Raw genomic sequence first — 20,153 nt, forward strand, 5'->3', positions numbered from 1 at the left:
TTACCTCATCCGTGCTGCTTCATCTCACGCCTCTTAGGGCTGCCGTTTTCTTTCCTCGCCGTCGACCAGAGACCAACGGCTAACGACCAAGAGACATGCACCTCTGGCGAGCTCGAGAGCCAGCTCGGATGTATGTACAGTCCTTCAACCGACAAGCCAGGGCTTACTACTTTTTTTCCCTTTCTCTCTTCTCTCCTGTGTCTTTGCTACAACAACATCCCGATGTAATTTTCTGCCTCCCTTTGTCTGTCCCTTTGCCTAGACACCAAGCTCGAATCCATCTGCATTCCATTTATCCGTCTTCATATCAAGCAGTAAGAAGCAAGTAAATAAATTAAATCGTTTAGTTGCATAGTTATGGGGCCTCGGTGAGGTCGGCTGCGACGCTCGGCACGGAGAAATGCAAACACCCAAATGAACCTTAGCTTTTTTCCGCAGCCAAGTTTTGGACGTTGAAAAAAAAGTACAACACTGGACGTGCAACAACAGAACACCACGGTGCACCAGCTTGCACCACAGCGCATGGCCTGGTATATACACCATATATCCTGCTTCAATTGTCTATAGGAGACACTGCTGCAGGTACCTGTTATATTTCCGTCTCGTCTCTACACCACGGACGGACCTAGGAACCCGTCCCGACTTCTACCGCGAGGACACTCATCTTCAACAGATCAACCAGCGAAAAGACCAGAATAAAATAACTCCCAACTCCCGAAGAAATGAGAGCTCGACCAAGCTTGACGGCCTACGGGCTGTCTCTGCGAGCTTCACAGACCTTGCGACCGGCCTCAATATGCTCGCGATGTCTTCACAGCCGCTTCACCATCTCTCTCTCCATACCTCCAGCCCACATCACAGCTCGCAATTACCATCCCTCGCGCCGAAAAGACCAGTCTGCACTCGCATCAGCCATGTCTGCGGCCCAGAACCTGTTTTCAAAGGAGATATCAAAGGCTCCTCCGCCTCCGCTGCCGTCGAATCCAGGCTCACTACCTGCCAACGTCTCTGTTGACCCACTCAGGATGGTAGGCAAGGAGTTGAAGTTTCTCAAGAAGAATCTGCGCTGTCTTCTGGGCTCCGGACACCCAATTCTAGACCAGGTTGCGAAATACTACGCTCAGAGTGAAGGAAAGCAGGTCCGGCCCATGTTGGTGCTGCTTATGTCTCAAGCCACAGCATTGACGCCCAGCTGTGAAAAACGTCGAGAACGAGACCAACTGCTTAGCTCGCTACTATCCACCCCTTCTTCGAGCTCGTCAGGAGCGTACATTAACGATTCGATCAATTCCCCGGCCATTCTGGCTGATACAAATCCCGATCTCATGCCGCTTAGTTCACCTACCCGAGATACCGTATATGCGCCTACCAAGGAAGATTCCAAGGATAACTTTACCAACGTCCTCCCTTCGCAACGCCGCTTGGCTGAAATCACTGAGCTGATTCATACTGCTTCCCTCCTACATGATGATGTCATTGATAACGCTGTGACTCGCCGATCAAATCTCTCTGCCAACCTTGCGTTTGGAAACAAGATGGCCGTGCTGGCTGGAGATTTCCTTCTTGGCCGTGCATCCGTCTTCATCGCCAGGTTACGTGATCCCGAAGTCATCGAGTTGCTAGGAACCGTCATGGCCAACCTGGTCGAAGGTGAATTCATGCAATTGAAAAACACGATGCTTGATGAATCAAATCCGGTATGGTCCGAAGATATCATCTCATATTACCTGCAAAAGACATATTTGAAATCCGCCAGTTTGATCAGCAAGTCCTGCCGTGCAGCTGCGTTGCTGAACCAGAGTGGCCCCGATGTCGCGGAAGCAGCTTATCTCTTTGGAAGGAACCTCGGATTGGCCTTCCAGCTCGTTGATGATATGCTAGATTATACCATCAGTGGAGAGGAGCTAGGTAAGCCTGCCGGTGCCGACCTAGAGCTAGGATTAGCTACTTCGCCCTTGTTATTTGCCTGGAAACAACGGCCAGAGCTTGGAAAGCTCGTAGGCAGAAAATTCTCTCGTGAAGGAGACGTCCAGTTGGTATGTTAATACCCATCCATTGATACGAAGCCGTTATTATGCGCTCTAACATCTATGTAGGCCCGTCAAATTGTTTCACAATCTGATGGTCTCGAACAAACTCGGGCTCTTGCCCAACAATATGCCGACGACGCCGTTGCAGCCATCAGCAAATTCCCCGACAGTGAAGCAAAGGACGGCTTAATCGAAATCTGCCGCAAGACCATCAACCGAAGGAAGTAATTTATCACAAAAGAAAAGAAAAAAGTTACTCAAAAAATATCACCAACCACAGGATATAAATCGCCTGCCTACAAATGGCACGCGTAGATGGACGGATCTAATATGTTCGCGAAGTCCGGCGTCCCGTGGTGGCCTGATCCATATATGTTCGTCTCCTGTTGGAGAAATAAAATCAACGGAAAAAAAACAATGGGATGAGCGCATGATGGTAGACGCTCATGTAGAACACCGCTTTGGCGTTTTTGAGGATTCTTTTTCCTGAACTTATTATTACTGTGAACCTGTCACCCTGGGAATCATGGTGCAAGATTAACGGAAGATATAGACGGGCAAAAGTGGCTGGGAACGGTGAGGTGGTCTATCTGTACATATATATGTTCTGTAGGATAGAGGATCAATGCCTTCATTATCGCTAACTACTGTGTTTCGATGTAATATCAAGCTGGAATAGGTTTATTGATTGCTCTAGTAACTGCTCGTTAATATCATACACATTCATGGGGAAGCCATTAGATAGGTGTTCCCGGGTTACTCCAAGAAACAGATGGCCTCAATTCATTCTCCTGATCACTCTCATCCTGTGAGACCAATCGTACGCCTCCAATTCCACAACTCTGGGAGGTTCTCTGACTATCAAGACTCATCTTTGGTCTAAGGCCGCTGGCCGGGGATATCGGGGACAAGTGGGAATCGCCTGGAGGTATATCATTCGATCTAACTTTCAGGCTCGGTTTATCCTGCTCGTACTGCCCCTTCCTTGCCCGCTCGTATTCAGCCACTAAAGACCGACAATACGCCGCAGCCTGAACACTCAACGCATAATCAGCTGGCGCACATTTAGCATGGTTCCTTGCTAGTGGAGGGGCACCGGCAGATACTAGAAGTCGAAATGTTTTCAAATTCCCCCATGCACTCGCGTAATGAAGTACAGTGTTGCCCACTGAATCAGTCATTGTCAAGGACGCTCCGCGTTTAATAAGTTTGGAGACAGTACTTGTATCCTCGAACGAAGCTGGGTTCGAAGCTGATGAAGATGCCCTTGGTCTTTGTCTTGGTGGTACCAATGAAGATGTATTCGACGTCTGGCTTGAAATATTGGAGCCCTGTGACGCAAGCATTAACGCCGTAGCTCCGTTCTTATCCTGCCAGTCGATAGAATGTTTGAAGACGGTAGCCAGGTAATCCGCACAATCCGCGTGTGAATTTGCAGCCGCTAGATGAAGCGGTGTCGAAGAATCCGTATTCAGACTTATTCCAGGGGCCCCATCAAAGTCCATGAAAGCTATATCTGGCTCGCATGAATCATGGCCCAGACTGACCAGCAGCTTGACTACTTCGAGGTTGCCTAGTATTGCGGCCAGGTGAAGAGAGGTGTTGCTCTTGTCGTCAAAATCGGGGTTATGCAAATATTTTGGATATTTCTTAGCTATCCGTTTGACTAGCAGAGCATCGCCTTCGAGAATGGCCCGGCGCAGGCGGAGTTGAACCGGTAAGTCGTACCTTGTTGACGGTCAGCCATGTCTCCAAATGCACATCAAGTGTAAGGACCAAGAAGACTTACATTTCTTCTACATGGTGCGGCTAGCTTCCAAACCTCGGTATACTCCGGTTTGGAGGCCAGAAGAGCTTTGACGACACTTTATCAAGTTCACCTTGCGGTCTCTTTCGCTTGGTCGTCTTATCTTTTGTTGTCATCCTTTTGGAGTCGCGAAACTCGAGCCCGAGCGTCATTATTCACACGTGACCGCGGCTAGTGTCATGGGGCTTGGCAAGAATTAGGTTTGTTAGTCATCATATTTTGGCGCTAATATTTTTAGCCGCGGCTTAAGCGAGCTCTTATTTTTGGGAATCCGACGATCAAAAGCTGTGAACGAATAAGTGGTTTCTTTTGGCATCACACTTATGAGATGGCATTGAAAGCAAATCTTCCCAGCTCACTGATGCTGCTTGTTATGAATAATTTGTTTTTCTTCTGATTGAAGTTGGACATATACCAATAATCATCTCAAGGGTCAATAGACTATATTGAACTCTGCTTGCCAGGCCTTCGTAAAGATGGCCACCGTCTAGCCGTTGATTTGTTCCAGGAGAGAGATTGGGATCCTTGAGCCTTGAGTGGTAAACCATAGAACCCACTCTTTCGGGTACGGAGTATATATACCCTCAGCAACCTTCCGAATAGCTTGAGCTGTGTGTTATGGAGGGACCATATTTCCTGGGCCCTTATTGCTATCCAAGTGCTATTTACGGCCCTTCCCACCGGCATAACTCACCATCAAGCTCTCCATTTATATATCCTTATACTATCAGCTTATGGGTCAGGCCTAGCTCAAGCTATCGTTGGCGGACGGCAGCAAGGAAGCCTACCCTTTCCAAGTTTCTATTCAAGAGCTCCCATAGATGCGGCGGCAGCATCACCAGCAAAGACCATATCCTTACCGCTGCCCATTGCCTCAAAGATCTAACACCAAGTCAGACAGGGTCCGGGTAGGCTCAGTGCAAACATGCCTCTGGTGGGCAACGGGTGCGGATAGCGAAAATAATTATGCATCCCGAATTCGACGCTAAGACCAAACAAAAATATATCGCTATCCTCCAGCTACAGAATAGCCTGGTGTTTAGACATTCGATCTCAGCCATGCTCCTTCTATCCCCCAACGACGCAGTCCCAGAAATAGGACCAAAATGCTCTCTTACTGGCGGGGAAACTACTAGCAGCGGCAGCGGTTCCCTCCCGCAAATTTGCTCGTCACAGATATCGACTTAATAAGCCTTGAAGACTGCAATAAAAGCCATACATGACCGCCTCAAGTCACTGAGTCAGCATTGTGTACTCCTGTCAAAGCCGGAGGAAAAGGTGCCTGTAACGAGGATGATGGTGGTCCAGTTGTCGACGAGGCGTTTATGAAGCAGATTGGGGTTATCTCATACACTGTATGTGGACGATACGCGCATTAAGATACCTATAGCAATGTCCCGGCATACTCAGCTTGGATCTGGGAGAATATGCTCTCTCCCGCCTAATCTCGCTACCACTTCTCATGCACATCGTCAGTCATCATTGGCGTGGCAGGTGGAATTAGTCTATAAGTACTCAATACTCAATTACTGCCACCAATCCCTTCCTCTTAGCTTTACATAGCAAGTGGATGGGGGAGGAAGCAGTTTCCATGAGCGACGAAGTCTCTGACTTGATGCAAATCATGATACAAAAATTCTAGCAACCTGACATTTATAATTCCACTGATAACAATTTGTATAAACGTTGATATATCCACTGCTAAATAGGGGAAAAAAACTAAATCTAGAGCATCCCGCTTGTCATAACCTCTGGAGACCGGGGGAAATCCACTTCTCCTAGGCCTAGATCCCATAATCGAGACATTTAACCTGACTTGTTTCTGTTGAGCCATCGCTCTATTTCTGCTTCATTATCACCCGTGGCCAGTGGGAAGCTATGCCAGTCATTTGCCTCGCTAGATCCCCCTTTTGAAGGCCACAGATTATGGAATACAGCGCCTAGGTCACGGCACGTATCATCAAAGGACTGCAAACATCTATTCCACTCGATTCTGTTCTTCCCTGTTCTGATCGCGATGAGGTTATCCATAGTAAGATCTGAGGAATTTCGTTCTACTGTCCACTCTACACCGAGATATCTGAGGACATTGTAGTAAAGCGTACTTGCGCCCCTATCATATATATCATTTGTGAATTCCGTTGTGTCGACTCTAATGGTCATCTTTTTGAGTAGGACCGATATATCTGGCTTAGCCGAATTTATCGTGCGAAAAATAGAGGAAACCAGGTCGGCGTCAAGAGCACTATTTATGAGCCCATCCCGCAAATGTCCTTTACGGGGGCATTTGTAACATCCGAGGGTTATCTGGGGATAAAATTCCTTGTCAAAGTCATCAAAAGAAGGATCGCTAGGAATATCAGGCGCCTTCTCGCAATCTCCCAAGCGAAACTTGGGGTCTTCCACATCCAATAAGAGATCCAGGTAGGCTAGTCTGGCCATAGAGCCTAGAACTTTATACATTTTGACCTCATCTGCGTTTCCCCGAAGGCGGCGGAGGGTTATGACAAGGGTCGAAAGTAAAGGGCAGTATTTGGCTATATGGTTGAGGTTGTTGAGGGATACAGACGAACCAACCACTGGCTTTAAATGAAGTTTGCGTAGATTGGAATATTGGAGAACATCCAGCTCAAGTTTTGGGTCCCAATCCTGAAGCTTAAGAGTCGATAGAGCAGGTACTTGTTCGAGAAACCGTTTAGTAGCACGGGCAAAGGAAGATGAGCATGGCAGAAGAAAAAAGGAGATCCGACTAAATCTTCCCATCCATAGTTCAAATGTCTCAAGAGATGCAAAGATAAAGGTCAAAAGGTACTCTAGCACGTCTTCCCGAATGTTACAGACATAGGGACAGAGCCTCAAGACACGCAACTTTGAGAAATCTGTATACTCACTCCACGGTTCTATATCCCGTTTGATGATGTCTGTTTCTGTCTTGGACAACACTATGCGCTCTAGCGCACCCTTTTGAAATGTCCCTGGAAGTTTTTTGTCCAAGGTAAAACCCTGCCAGTGTTGGTTCCAACTATAGGCAGGTTTCAAGGGAAACCGTGCTGCGAAGCCACCTAGGCGGTCACGATCTATATGAATTTCTTTCAGGTTTGGCGAGAGCCCATATACCATACGCTGAATGGCTTCCTGATGGAAGCTGTATAGCTCCTCAGAGATTTGGACATCGTAGCATGAAATTGTGAGACCATATAGACAGGGTGAGGTAACCAGTGTATAGTCATATTCGTCTAGCCTATCCCCCTCAACAATGGAGCGTAGCATGAAGTTATGCAGAAATAGTCTGCAAGATGGTATAGAGGTATGAAGGGCATCAAGCATACACGGGGGAAATTGGGTCAGGCCCAGGTAGACTAGGTCTGCTAGCTGAGGAAGGCGACGAAGAAGGTCCGCCAATGGCATCCATGAGCCGTCATCAAGGTCACAGCGATCCGATTCAGGCCATCGTTCAGTGTGATAGCGGGTGAGTGAATCAATTTCTTGGCGTTCCAAAGTATCATAACGTTTCCAGCGAAATAAAGGCCTTTGAGACAAGTCCTCGTCACTTACTTCGTCGTCGTAGATCTTTAGAGATCGCCACTCTATAGTCTCTATAATCAGGTAGCGTACAGCATCGAAGGCACCCCCGTCCCTTTCTAGCTCAAGAGTACACTTCTTTACATCGTCCTGTAGTCTCGATAAATCAACTTTAAATGCAAGGGTGTGATAGCGACCACGAGTGAGCGCCGGCTTCGAGAGATGATGACTGCGTTTGTTTGTACACGCAAAAGCGACCAGGGATGGTGGATGGCTGGTAAGCAGGTCATCGAGAATTGGAAAAATGAGCTCGGCAGGTAAGTCAAGAATGCAAGCCATGGTCAAAGAAGTGTCTCTCTTTATCAAAGCAGTTCTAGCTGTTTTGTCAAGTTTGGTGGGGGGCCTTGGGAGAAATGAATGCGGGGTTGCCGTCAAGAACCTTTGAGTACTGCGGGCCGAGTTCAAAATGTATTCCAGTCGTGTGAAATAACAGATATGTAATGTCAATATAAGCGGCCGCTATCAACATCAAGTCTGCCTCCCTGTATGAGGTTGATTGATGTAGCTTGGAGGTGTTTTTGATAAATTTAAGGATAACGAAGGTTAAGCTTGATCCAGTTAAGGTTGCGGCAAAAAGACAAAATTAAGTTGGGCACAGACCAGAATTAAATACTAATAATCACATGACTGAAATTGATTATATAATCAGATATCTCTTTTTGAGTCGCATTTGAAGTTGAGGAAAACGTCAGGGGACAGCACAAGAAGTCTACACCTCCGGCCAGGGGACAAGACAGTGGGGATATAAACATGCGCCTTGCTCATTTGCATATACCGAATATTATACCATTTAGACAGGCTTCACTTCTGCAGCAGATACTCGTCTCACGCCTGCTCACCCATAAAAGGAAACAGTCTGAATCTCCAGCTCTGTTTCCACCTACATCCGCCCCAGACCCTACGATCTTAACCTTCACTCCTCGCCCCGTATATACGACTGGGAGACGCGACCTACCTGCATCATGCTCGCCGAACGATGAGTCATCAAACACCTTCGCTACCAAGGCATCGGACCTTTCCCTTCCCACCCCCCTCGAACCGATTCGTAATATCCTAACGCCGACTTCTTCTCCTACCAATGCCGCCCAACATCTAGCTGAATATTATCCTACTCTACGTGGTGGGCAAACTACATACCATGGCCCCGGCCAGCTAGTTATATATACCATACTGGATCTCCGGGCTTTACGTATCGGGCCGAGATGTCACATCAGGCTACTTGAAAACAGTGTACTCGATGTGTTAAAAGGGTTTGGTGTGAAAGGTGGAACAACTACTGAAGATCCGGGTGTATGGGTGAAGCCTGATGTCGGGAACAGCGGTATGCCTCGCAAAGTTGCCGCGGTTGGTGTGCATTTGCGACGGTTCGTGAGCAGTTATGGCGTCGGATTCTGCATCACTGAGGAACCACTATGGTATCTGCGGCAGATAGTTGCGTGTGGGCTTGAGGGCAAAGAATCTACGAGTCTAGAGGGTGTGGGTGTGAATGTAGGAGATGTAACGATGGAGGAGGTTGGTACGCGGTTTGTCCAGGCGTTTGTCGACCGGGTGAATTCCGGAGGCCCTAGTGGTGGTCAGGGCCCCAGGCTGGACGAGGTATATAGGATCCAAGAGGAGGACGTACTTGGTTAGTATTGTGCTTTGTTTGATACCCCCTGTTCATTTGCATAAATTCTCCGTTCAGACACGGAATGAAAAATCTAAGGTAGAAAGGGAAGATGTAGATAAAGTGTAGATATAGAGGTGTGAGATATGAGAGTATTTCCAGATAAAAGAGCATATAACACAGACATCAGCCATCATGCGTCAACTGGGTCGTCTCTAGATAACATGAGATGGTGTTTCAGTTGCATTGCATGGACAAATTGATATCCAGAAAGGTAAATGTTCCAGGGAAGGGAAGAGAACAGAATGAATTCAAAGTAAAAAGGAGAAAGGTCATAATACGGAAAAAGACAGGGACAAAGCAGGCCATCCAGCTAGACGATGGAGGGTATAAATAGTTATATACAGAGGGTATCTTAAGAGACACCATCACATTCGTAGAAAGCGGTAGCAAATGAATGTCTTCAGAGACATTGCAGGGTTCCACATTTGCGCCCGGGAAAAGAATTAGAAACATCAAACATTAAAGGCAGGATAGGCGGATTGTCCAGTAGCAGAAGTAGAAGTAGACGACAAGATAATACAGAGAAGAGGCGAAAGCGAAGAGGATAAACAGCTCGAGCATGAAGAAAGACGAGACAAAAAGAAACTCGTAAGAAAAATGTTGAGGGTACGGATCCTACTGGATCACGCATTTGCCGCTTCTATCAGATGCCTTCGCTGGTTTTACCGAGAGAGCGACTCGGGCTGCTTCAGTAAAGGCCTCGTTGACTCCGCGATTTCTCATAGCCGAGCATTCTATCTCCAGTCAGTACTTGAGCTCTCTGTATCAAGGTCGAGTAAACGCACCTAGGTATCGTAGAGCATTTATTCTTTTTGCAACTTCGAGGCCTTCGCTGTAGGTAATGACTGGCTTTGGCTGTTGTTGGGTGTTGCTGCCATCATCTTTTTCATCACTGGCTTCTTCTCGAAGGTCACATTTCAGCGCAACGACCACGATCTTTGCGCCAGGGCAGTTCTCGCCAATTTCAGCTAGCCATTTCGACTCGACATTCTCGAGGGAATCTTTACTATCAACCTATGCGCACGTAAACATTAGCTATCATCCTTGGTAGGTACAACTGGCTCTCGTTGAGTCTGTAACATACACTGAAACAGAGCATTATAGCTTGGGTGTCATCGTATGATAGAGCACGGAGGCGGTCGAATTCCTCTTGTCCGGCCGTATCCCAGAGGGATAGCTCCATATGGATGTTGTCAACATATATATCTGTTTGTCATCTCGTAAGCGTCTTTCTTTCTTGATCGTGAGGCGGCGAGAGAGGTCTACCATGGACATAGTTCTCTATATAAGAGATATTTCGTATTAGCGTATATACTCCTAAATGGTTTCGACATCAAGTCCAGACATACCAAATACAGTGGGTTCACTTTAAGGGGGACAATATGTTAGCAACGGTAAAAAAACGCAGAGCTCGGAGGAATAGCATACTAGACGGTGGGAAAAAATCTAGGGTAATGTTAGCCGATATAAGCTTAGAATTTTCTCTCGTCTCATTCGAAGCAGGTATTTTCTTATACTCACCCTCTGGTAAAGACGTTTAGCAACGAAGTCTTGCCGCATGCACCGTCTCCTCTAAATATCGCCACCACGTCAGTCCAGCTATTTAATCCTCACAGCGTCCCGATCAGCTCCAACTCACAGGAGCACCAGCTTGCGCTTCTCGGTCTTCTCTCCTCCACAGAGAGGCATCCTGGAAACCGTTCAGTCGGAGCTTGAGCAACAAATCACACAGGCTGCGAGAACGTTGAAATGTATGCACCCCAGGATCCAAAGCGAAGAATGTGGGGAGCACAACGAGCGGCGATACGAGCGAGATCGAGACGAGGCAACGGCTCGCAAAAGAGAACCAGACGGGCTGGAGATAAGTAGTTAAGTCTTGTAAATGCAAACGGTCGAGTCGATGCTAGCGGGATAGGATTCCAATCAGGGGTAAAATACACGGGATCGTCCGGATAAGGCTGGAGAAGACGGAAAACAAGCTGGACTTTCAAGTAACCCTGGCGACTCGAAGCCGGATAAAATATTTCAATGCTCTCGCTGCCAATAGATCGTCGAGAAGAAGAAGAGAAGTAGAAGGGAAGAAGAAGAAATGGAGCAGAATAAGTGGAGGGCCCGGGAGAAGCGCAGGACTATCGATGATGTTGTCCAAGAAAATCAGTCGATTCCATCTGCCGCGGCCGGGATCAGGGATACTAAGGTGCTCGTATTATTGACTGCCCCGTGACGAGAGGAGGAGGAAGCCCTAGCAAAACTAGCAAAAGCGAATTACTGCTTGTGTTGGCCGATGGAAGATGAAGCTGAGAGGTGGGTGTTTGAGTATGTGGAGCTTTTTTTTTTTTTTCAAGGTAGACAGTGTTGTAGTTATGTATATTCCTCAGCAGGGTGAGCCCCAACGGCGAGGAGGCGAAATATTTGAACGGCAAAAGAGTTTTACAGCAAGAAGTTCTGCAGAGCCCAGAATTCTTCATGTCTATTTATAACTGGTGACGTTTCTGCAGGAAAGGAGAGATAAGGAATTCAAACCTTGACCTGCAGGAACGGCGCAGCCAGAGATCCTTGGATGGATTTCGACTTCGGGTCTGGTCGTTTGGTGGCCGTTATTATTAAGGAACGGGACCGCAAGTCCAAGAGAGGAACTTGACCTGTCAGCGTGACGATCGAAAGCCTCGTCTTGTGTTGGCATGACATGGCGCTTGTTGCGCAGGTACAAGGCCTCCTGTTGGCCTGGATCGCGAGTGGCGTAGCGGATGCAGCGGCCGGGGTCAGAAAGAAGAAAACATGGGCTGACGAAGGACCAAAAGAAGATGGAGCAGAGGAAGAGCAATGTCTGTTGTCAATCAATGTTATTGTTGTCCATGGTATTCCATATTTGATATCCGTAATGCTAGAACCAGAATATGTATGCTGACGCCCAAATGCATAATCCCGAGCCAAAAGAAAACAAATCAATGCCAAAAATAAGAAAGACAAAATAAAATAAAATAAATAACCCTTGTCGTGATCAGTAAGCTTCCTGTTCCTTTTCGAGGTTCTTCTTGCCTCGCTGCAGTCGATCTGCTAGATCGATGTCTCCCGCCTTTCGGTGGATATTGTTGACAAAGGCCCCCCGTCCGCCGTATTTGCTCGACTCTGCTCTAGCTGCCTCTTCTGCCTCTCTCTCTGCCTTGTCGCGTTCCTCTGCTGCGTTGATACGTCGCGTGCGCTCTTCATCGAGCTCATTTGCGTTTTGCTGCATGGCTGCAAGGCGTGCTGCGCGCTCTCGTTCTAGATCTGCAGACGATGGCTGGGGAGGACGGCTTTGATGGATCTCTGGCTTGGGCCGGCGCGGGCCAGTAGACCGGTGACTTCGATAACTGCTAGTATGTCTCCTTGAGGACTCTTCTTCTTCACGGCGTCTATACGGGGATCGCGACCTGTCCCTGTCTCTATCCCTTTGACGTGGTGAAAAGGACCGCTTTCGTCGATGAGGTGAAGGTGATCGGTATGACCTTCGTGATGATTGTGGTGGTGGTGAACGGCTGTGGGAGGCGCTACGCGAACGATCCCTGCGATGATGTCTGCTCCGCCGGTCATCTTCATCATGATGTCTCCTCGACCGACGACTCGACCGTCTCTCATCGTCTCGATCACGATCTCTGTCACGGTCACGGTCACGGTCACGGTCACGGTCACGGTCACGCTCGTCTCTGTGTCGGTGTCGTCGAAGTCTTCTCTCCTTCTCTGTATGAGCCGTTGACCTGTCCTCGTCCATTCCGGCAGCCTTCAGCAACGCCCTCCGCCGAGCTGGGTCATTCATCATAGCCTCATATGCAGCCTGTTCTTGCTTCTTGATGGCCAACATGGGGTCCTCCCTGATCTTCGCCGCTGTATCCCGCGCAGTGTTCGCATTCTGAGCCAGCATAAACGATTCCTCGGGCGCAGCCTTCTCCAGCTTCGAGTTCTCTGACCCCTTAAGCAGCCCGTCGATTCGCCTTCTGCCTAGGAGGTATCCTTCCATCTCCTCTGTCGTGCCAGTCTGTCCCGCAGCTGGACCAGAGTACATCCAGTCGACTCGGTTCAGCCGTTTCTTGCCGCCAGCGGCCTCCTGCATCTCCTGTAGCTCTTGTATCTGCCTCTCTTCCTGGCGCTCTTTCATCATCTGGTCGATCCGCTTGCGCTCCTCGAGCGCTTTCTTCTGCTCGACCCATACTCGCTCCTGGTTCTTGAGCAGCACTGGATGCCAGCTCTTCTTCACGTTAAGGTCGCCTCCCATCTTGACTCTCGTATCTCGTCCTTTTGCTCTTCTTTTCCTTCTGTCCTCCCTTCGTTTTCCCTCCGGTTGATGTTTTGCCTTCGTCAAAATAGAAATAAAAAACATAAAAAGCTAAAAAGAGGATGAGTCTTGGCGGTGACTAAATATTATCACGTGAGTTATTATGTAATGGCTGATGTAATATTGCACCGATGATCTCATAATTACCTAATCAACATCTTTATTGTCAATAACAGCGATCAACATCAACTTTGGAGCAAAACGTCAATCGTCAGAATTGAAGACATACAAGACTACATGTTACTGCTCCTTCGTTTCTTTCTACTTGTTACTCTCGTTTGAAAGGACAAATACGTTGCTGCTTAATTAACCCATCGACTTTTTACCCGCCACCATGTCGGATGATGATGACTTTATGCAGGACTCCGATCAGGAGGAGTGAGCTATCCATTGCACCCCTCGTGTGCGTACGAATATAACTAACTGAGACCGCCAATAGGTATGACTTCGAGTACCAGGATGAAGATGACGATGATTCTGGCGATATCGGCATCGAGAACAAATATTATAATGCGAAGCAAATAAAGGTCGACAATCCAGAGGAGGCGATAGAAGAGTTCCTAGGGATCCCCCCGCTGGAGCAAGATAAAGGTGACTGGTAAGGTTATCATTGCTTTTCTTTCCCTTATGCTCTCTACTTTTATGTAGATACATTGTTAACCGTATTCAAGGGGATTCAAGGGACTAAAACAGGCCATCAAACTGGAATTTCGGCTCGGTCGATACGACGACGTACGTCTTCCCACAAAATTCCAATAATATCACCTCTAGGAATCTGGCACATTAACACTACCATGGTTAATAGGCGATTACCCATTATAAAGAGCTCCTCACCTATGTCAAGTCGGCCGTTACTCGAAACTACTCGGAGAAGTCGATCAACAACATGCTAGACTACATTGAAAAGTCATCCGATGACGTAACGGCATACCATTGCATGGAGGAGTTCTATTCGTTGACACTTGAATCGTTCCAGAATACCAACAATGAACGTCTCTGGCTGAAGACAAACATAAAGCTTGCAAAGCTTTGGTTGGATAAGAAGGAATATGCACAACTTAGCAGGAAGCTTAAAGAGCTCCACAAGGCCTGCCAACGGTCAGACGGAACTGATGATCCATCCAAGGGAACCTATTCGCTGGAGATATACGCCTTGGAGATCCAAATGTATGCCAATACCAAGAATAATAAGAGGCTGAAGGCGCTATACCAAAGGGCGCTTAAAGTTAGGTCTGCTGTTCCGCATCCAAAAATCATGGGTATTATACGTGAGTGCGGCGGCAAAATGCATATGAGCGAAGAGAATTGGAAGGAAGCTCACAGCGACTTTTTCGAATCGTTCCGCAACTACGACGAAGCCGGATCGATGCAACGCATCCAGGTGTTGAAGTATATGGTTCTAGCCACCATGCTGATGAAGTCAGACATCAACCCGTTCGACTCACAAGAGACGAAGCCATATAAAGATGATCCTCGAGTTTCTGGCATGACTGACCTTGTAGATGCCTTCCAGCGCGATGACATCCATGCCTACGAGGCAGTCCTCCGGAACAAACCAGATCTTTTAGAGGACCATTTCATCGCTGAAAACATCGGTGAAGTCAGCCGTAACATGCGCACCAAGGCCGTTATGAAACTCATCCAGCCCTACACTCGCTTCACCCTTGCATTTGTCTCCAAGAAGCTCAAGATCTCGGTTGCAGAAGTCCAAGACATCCTCAGTTTCCTGATTCTCGATGGAGAGCTCGCTGATGCAAAAATAAATGAAGAAGATGGCATTGTGGAAATCACCCGAAGGTGCGATATCGACAAGGAGCGCTCCAACGCCCTGCTATTATGGAACAATAATCTTAGAATGCTCTATGATTCAACCTTTAGCCAGGCCGAGGGATTTAGGCCCGAAAATGTCCACAACATGCACCCCTTGATGGGAGGTTTTGGTGGAATGAGGTACGCCAATCTTTATTCCCATGAATCGGCAATATCGGGCACGAACTTTGGAATGGGAGATAGATCATTCAAGTATCCTAAAGGGAAAACGGGTCGATCTTCCTGGGGCAAGCTTACGTCTTAAAACTAATGAGTTCTTTTGGAGTTTGCGATGGGGTGTTTTATATTGTTACGACTGATGAAAAGCAAGTGACTCACGTTCTCTGTCTGTTGACTATTAGATAGCTGGGTATGAAAGTGCCGTCCTACCTTAATATCAAAGACCACATTCCGTGCCACAGTATACTTCTTTTCATCATCCTTCGGTGTCTCTTCATATTATCTTCAAGTCATCGTCCTTTGTATGCTATATGAAAATCTATGACGTCGACTTCTATCCAAGGCGCAGCAGCGCTTGGCGGTTGATCTTCTCCAGCCTCCTCTCCAGTCGCCAAATCACGGTCGGCTTTTGGCTTCGTCACCCGCCGTTCATGGAGCTGTTTTGCATTGCTCGTGTTAAGATGAATATGCTTGGTCGATACGACGCCTTTCACGAATACCAACCATGTCATGTTCTATAAAGACCCGCTGAGCGCCCATCATAAGAATCCTACGGAGTACACGGCGGCATAGGCCAGGAAGCCAGCCTTCCACCATTATACTCGATGAGATATATATATCAGCTTAGCGGCCCGCTTTCCAGATGGTAAGATTATTGCATGAAGACGGGCAATATCATAACTTCTTCCTGATATAATATAATAAACCCTTGAACATGGCGGAGTCGAAAATCCCCAGCCTCCAGCAGCGACCGTGCGGATATCTCAGAGCCTTGAACGTAGGGAAATGGTTCCTCGTACCGATAGCAGCGTTATGCGGTCTTCTCTGGGTCTTCGTAATTGCTGCCAGCATTTTCTCTGCTGTTTATGAGAAGAACGCAAGCTCTCGTGATGATTATCCCCCAATTCGATGGAAAGATACGCTGGAAGACTGCGACCCGTTAGTATTTCTAGCTGCCCGGCTCCTTAGTTACAAAGTGAATAGGAAACTAACCATGAACTTCTGCCTTAGAGGACAAATAATATGGCTGTTTATTCCCATTGCGATTGAGACATTTCATGTTCCAATTCAGCTATGGCTGTATGCCAGGAATCTACTACATCCCATCGCTGCCCTGGTGCTATCGTTCTGCTTCATGGGGTTGTGGGTGTCTTTCTCCGTCCTTGCTCCGTTGATCGATGCCTGCGTCGAGCAGAAATTCCCAGCTGCATGGTACGGCTTATTCTGGGCTCGACAGGTGACTGGATACCTGATCACACTGCTATACCTGGCTTACTTCGGATCCTCCTGTGCCGCAGTCCATCACTGGAGGTTGGGCAAGAAGGCGGTGGACGGGACCTCAAGTGACGGTGATATCGAAATGAAGGCGTGAATTTTCTGGCCTACTGATTCGACATGTCCATCGTCCTGATGACCAAGGAACAGTGCACAATCCAATTTAATGGGCGGGGAAGAAGGAGATGTTGTGGAATATACACGACAGACGGGCGAGTGCTGGATGACACGCCTTGCAGGAAGCCAGAGAAGCCATCCTCACACCTATGTTGTCAGGGGAGCTGAAGGATGCGTGTACATATTGAATGTAATGTCTAATGAAAGGATGTATTAGTTTTTCTGATAGCTTTGGCATTTGTACCAGATACCGACCCGTCTTCGGGTCGGGACAGATTGAACGATATACCCACCATCCCATACTCGCTTACGCGCAGCTGGCCCTAATCATACTGCTAGCTGCACGACCCTGGCGGCGCCCGTTGGCTCTCTGGAGAAAGCAAACGAACGGCATGCATGTACGTATGTACGTAGAAATGTGTATGTACCTGCAAGTTAAACGAGGTACGTACCCGGACGGCTAATGATATACGGCGCACAAGCAGCCGGAGGTCAAGGTACAATAGCCATATACTCGGTAAGAAGGGGCGAAAAATATTCAAAAACAGGCGGTGGTTCAACGCCACTCATGTACGTACCCGTCAAGTCGCTGTCGTGGCATGCATGCATGCTGCTAGTACCCGTGGACATTCCAGCAAACGGCCCTAACCAACATACCAATATCCGACCCGGTATGTTCAAACATGACATGTACATCCATACATGATCAATCGTTTAGAACCTTAACTATCCGAATTGGGGAAAGAGCCATAATCCATTTTTTCCCCTTACATGCATCGTCTATGGGGCGGCCGTATGTATCCCACCAATGCGTGCCATCTGAATGACGGTCAGGAAGAGAGACAATGAGGCGAAGGAAAGAGGTACATCCGATACCTCTGATAATACCCATTCAACCCCCTTTTTATCCTAGGGTACTTGCATTTGTATCCACTGATTTTTCTATCTGCTGTGCTACTCTGATACGCAGCAGAGAGGTATTTTGCTTTTTCACCTTATTTTGTCCTTTTCTAGTCTCTCCTCTTCGTTTCTTTTATCTGCTGTCCTTGACGGGTTAAATAAACTTCGATATCAATGTGCGGAGCACCGGTGCGCCCGCCTTTAGCGCCAACGAAGAGAGTGAAACAATTTAGCAGCTCATCGGTTAGCTGCCGCTTTGCAATGGATAGAATACGGAGTACCAAAGTTCCGAAATGGGGCTGGGTCATACCTCCTGGAGTAAGTAAGGTACAGGTCCAGCACGAGGGGCGCCGAAAACCATTCCATTGTAAGATGTGACGTTCCTCAACCAACTACCAAAACATGGAGAGAAGACTTCATGGATACCGGGGCGCATTCACTTGGTACAAACCATTATCCGCTTCAAGAGGATGGTCGCACAACTGAAGGCGATCGGTCCGGTTGGATATTCGTATAAGCTCAATGACGATTATATTGTCCGATATAATCAGAATTTGAGGTACACGCTTGTGCATGCATGCATAATGTATAGGAAAATTCCGCTGGTCATGATGGGGAATTTGTCTTGTGTGACTCCAGGGCAACACCTTCGTACATGCAATATTTGATTTTTTCCATTGCATCCATTTTTCGTGGCACAGCTATTCTCCAGACGTCATTGCTATTCCCTGTATCTTTTTTAGGAATATGAAGACTAGGACTGGCCCTGTAACACACCCGCAAACTAGACATGCAGCCGGGTATAGCTCGGACAGCAAAAGCTAATCCCCTGAGTCATACTCCATGTATGATGAAACCAAGCCTTTGACCAACAGGTATTTCCCATGAGGCTCTTTTTCTTTTTCCCATTCGTTTTATTCTCCCTCCTATACGGCCAGGAACGATTCTCCAGGTCAGATTCTTCAATGACTGGCAGTTTCAGCATTTCGTGTTTGTGAGCAATGGTATCAACGCTAAAGAACGGGACCCTCAGTTTCCCAATCCGCTAGTGCGTGCAGAGCTGAAGAAGGTATCTTGCAAGTTCCTGCTCCCCTGATGGGTCCTAATTCCCGTACTCTGACACCGGCTACCTGTGTAGCAGCTTTTTCTTTTTTGATTTATGAGCTGCAACATGGCGGTCAAGGCTTGGCCGCCATCGGCTATAGCTTCAATGGACACTACTCCGCAATTTTAATAGCAGTCGGCTCATCATCCCGATAAGGCGGAGGTTGGGAATATGCATCAGGACCAACACCGGCACAGTATGCTTGCCCGTTCGTACTCGAGCTCTTGTGCAACCCCAGAATAGAGCCACTTATTGCCTCGTATTAAGCTAGCTTGAAGATGGAAGATGATGCGCAATGCCGATAAAATATGCAATCTCCATCATCGGATCAGCAACAAGGTATTATTTGCCAAAAACAGTGCCACTAGGGAACTAGCAGGAGTTCCTGGAGACAACGGGCTGTGGAGAAAAGAGTTTTTTTTTCCCACTTTTTTTCCCTTCTAGACACTATGATTGTAGAAAAGCTTCTGTCTTTGGACAGCTAGCTCCTCGTCCTTGACGCATGTCACAGGACAGAATATCCTGTAATGGCCCGGCATGGGGGAAAAAAGGAGGGGATGATCCTGTAAGTTGATATGCGGGATACTCCTGCACCGATGTGATGACGGTACACCCATAAGTAGGTAACGAATGCGATTTGGGCTGGGAACGCCCGAGGAGTATTGGCATTTCATGCAGCAGGCAGGATGCTTCGTTGTGTTTGTATAGTAATAATAGCACTATTACTATTATTGATGTCTGCAAGAGAGAGTGAAAAAAGAAAAAGTGGCAGGAAAAGAGGTCCTGTGCCAAGGAGAGGTTTGACAAATGATATCAACCTGCGCCGGGGGTCATTGGTGGCTAGAGTGCTGGTCGCTGGGAGTCTTGAGAAATCTTATCTGGTCAGGCCTGAGACCGGTTCCTCAGTACCGGAGGGGGGAAGACAGCTGTACCCTTGTCGACGGGGTTGCAAGGCCCCATTATTCCAGCAAGATTCTATAAATGTGCATCGGACGATTGGCTGGCTAACGTAATTAGTTATCAAAAGTCATATACGCAGAATATATGACGGCCCTTCCCTATAACTATAACCCCCACGTTCAAGGAGCATGCTCTCACTGATACTGGCCAGCTCTGTCTCCCATCACTCATTACAGTCAACTCCCTCTCTCTTCCTCCTTCTCGGTCCATCAACTTGGGCTGCAGTCACTCGGTGTGACAGACAAGCAAGAGGAAAAGGAGAAGAAAAGGAAAAAGAAACCAAAAAAAGGCCCTTGGTGCTGGCTACCGGAAGACAGGGGCCCCAAGTCCGTTGCCCGCCTGCTTGCTCCCTTGCAGGAATTTATGCAGACTTCCATTGATCAATCAAAACAAGAGGATCCTCCCCG

The 20,153-nt window shown here is 47.7% G+C and overlaps 9 protein-coding genes across 9 annotated transcripts; 5 read left to right on the top strand and 4 right to left on the bottom strand.

Annotated features, from left to right (window-relative positions):
• Positions 1–914: 914 nt before the first annotated feature.
• TRV_03960 (uncharacterized protein) lies at positions 915–2,258 on the top strand (the record flags this gene model as incomplete). Its single annotated transcript, XM_003021884.1, has 2 exons — positions 915–2,036; positions 2,097–2,258. The coding sequence occupies 2 exons, from the start codon at positions 915–917 to the stop codon at positions 2,256–2,258; spliced, it is 1,284 nt and encodes a 427-aa protein (XP_003021930.1).
• Positions 2,259–2,767: 509 nt separating this feature from the next.
• TRV_03961 (uncharacterized protein) lies at positions 2,768–3,777 on the bottom strand (the record flags this gene model as incomplete). The annotated part of the gene is made up of 2 exons (XM_003021885.1): positions 2,768–3,684; positions 3,759–3,777. The coding sequence occupies 2 exons, from the start codon at positions 3,775–3,777 to the stop codon at positions 2,768–2,770; spliced, it is 936 nt and encodes a 311-aa protein (XP_003021931.1).
• A 1,866-nt stretch (positions 3,778–5,643) lies between these two features.
• TRV_03962 (uncharacterized protein) lies at positions 5,644–7,698 on the bottom strand (the record flags this gene model as incomplete). The annotated part of the gene is made up of 1 exon (XM_003021886.1): positions 5,644–7,698. The coding sequence occupies one exon, from the start codon at positions 7,696–7,698 to the stop codon at positions 5,644–5,646; it is 2,055 nt and encodes a 684-aa protein (XP_003021932.1).
• Positions 7,699–8,169: 471 nt separating this feature from the next.
• TRV_03963 (uncharacterized protein) lies at positions 8,170–9,051 on the top strand (the record flags this gene model as incomplete). Its single annotated transcript, XM_003021887.1, has 1 exon — positions 8,170–9,051. One exon carries the CDS (start codon positions 8,170–8,172, stop codon positions 9,049–9,051), a length of 882 nt encoding a protein of 293 aa, XP_003021933.1.
• An 802-nt stretch (positions 9,052–9,853) lies between these two features.
• On the bottom strand, positions 9,854–10,271 carry TRV_03964 (uncharacterized protein; the record flags this gene model as incomplete). Its single annotated transcript, XM_003021888.1, has 2 exons — positions 9,854–10,102; positions 10,173–10,271. 2 exons carry the CDS (start codon positions 10,269–10,271, stop codon positions 9,854–9,856), a joined length of 348 nt encoding a protein of 115 aa, XP_003021934.1.
• Positions 10,272–11,774: 1,503 nt separating this feature from the next.
• Positions 11,775–11,996, top strand: TRV_03965 (uncharacterized protein; the record flags this gene model as incomplete). Its single annotated transcript, XM_003021889.1, has 1 exon — positions 11,775–11,996. The coding sequence occupies one exon, from the start codon at positions 11,775–11,777 to the stop codon at positions 11,994–11,996; it is 222 nt and encodes a 73-aa protein (XP_003021935.1).
• A 93-nt stretch (positions 11,997–12,089) lies between these two features.
• TRV_03966 (uncharacterized protein) lies at positions 12,090–13,445 on the bottom strand (the record flags this gene model as incomplete). Its single annotated transcript, XM_003021890.1, has 1 exon — positions 12,090–13,445. The coding sequence occupies one exon, from the start codon at positions 13,443–13,445 to the stop codon at positions 12,090–12,092; it is 1,356 nt and encodes a 451-aa protein (XP_003021936.1).
• Positions 13,446–13,734: 289 nt separating this feature from the next.
• Positions 13,735–15,474, top strand: TRV_03967 (uncharacterized protein; the record flags this gene model as incomplete). Its single annotated transcript, XM_003021891.1, has 4 exons — positions 13,735–13,778; positions 13,840–13,998; positions 14,072–14,132; positions 14,206–15,474. The coding sequence occupies 4 exons, from the start codon at positions 13,735–13,737 to the stop codon at positions 15,472–15,474; spliced, it is 1,533 nt and encodes a 510-aa protein (XP_003021937.1).
• A 630-nt stretch (positions 15,475–16,104) lies between these two features.
• Positions 16,105–16,761, top strand: TRV_03968 (uncharacterized protein; the record flags this gene model as incomplete). Its single annotated transcript, XM_003021892.1, has 1 exon — positions 16,105–16,761. One exon carries the CDS (start codon positions 16,105–16,107, stop codon positions 16,759–16,761), a length of 657 nt encoding a protein of 218 aa, XP_003021938.1.
• Between the last annotated feature and the right edge of the window lie 3,392 nt (positions 16,762–20,153).

This window comes from Trichophyton verrucosum (assembly GCF_000151505.1).
Source record: "Trichophyton verrucosum HKI 0517 chromosome Unknown contig00318_1.f1.exp, whole genome shotgun sequence".
Classification (NCBI taxonomy): Eukaryota; Fungi; Ascomycota; class Eurotiomycetes; order Onygenales; family Arthrodermataceae; genus Trichophyton; species Trichophyton verrucosum.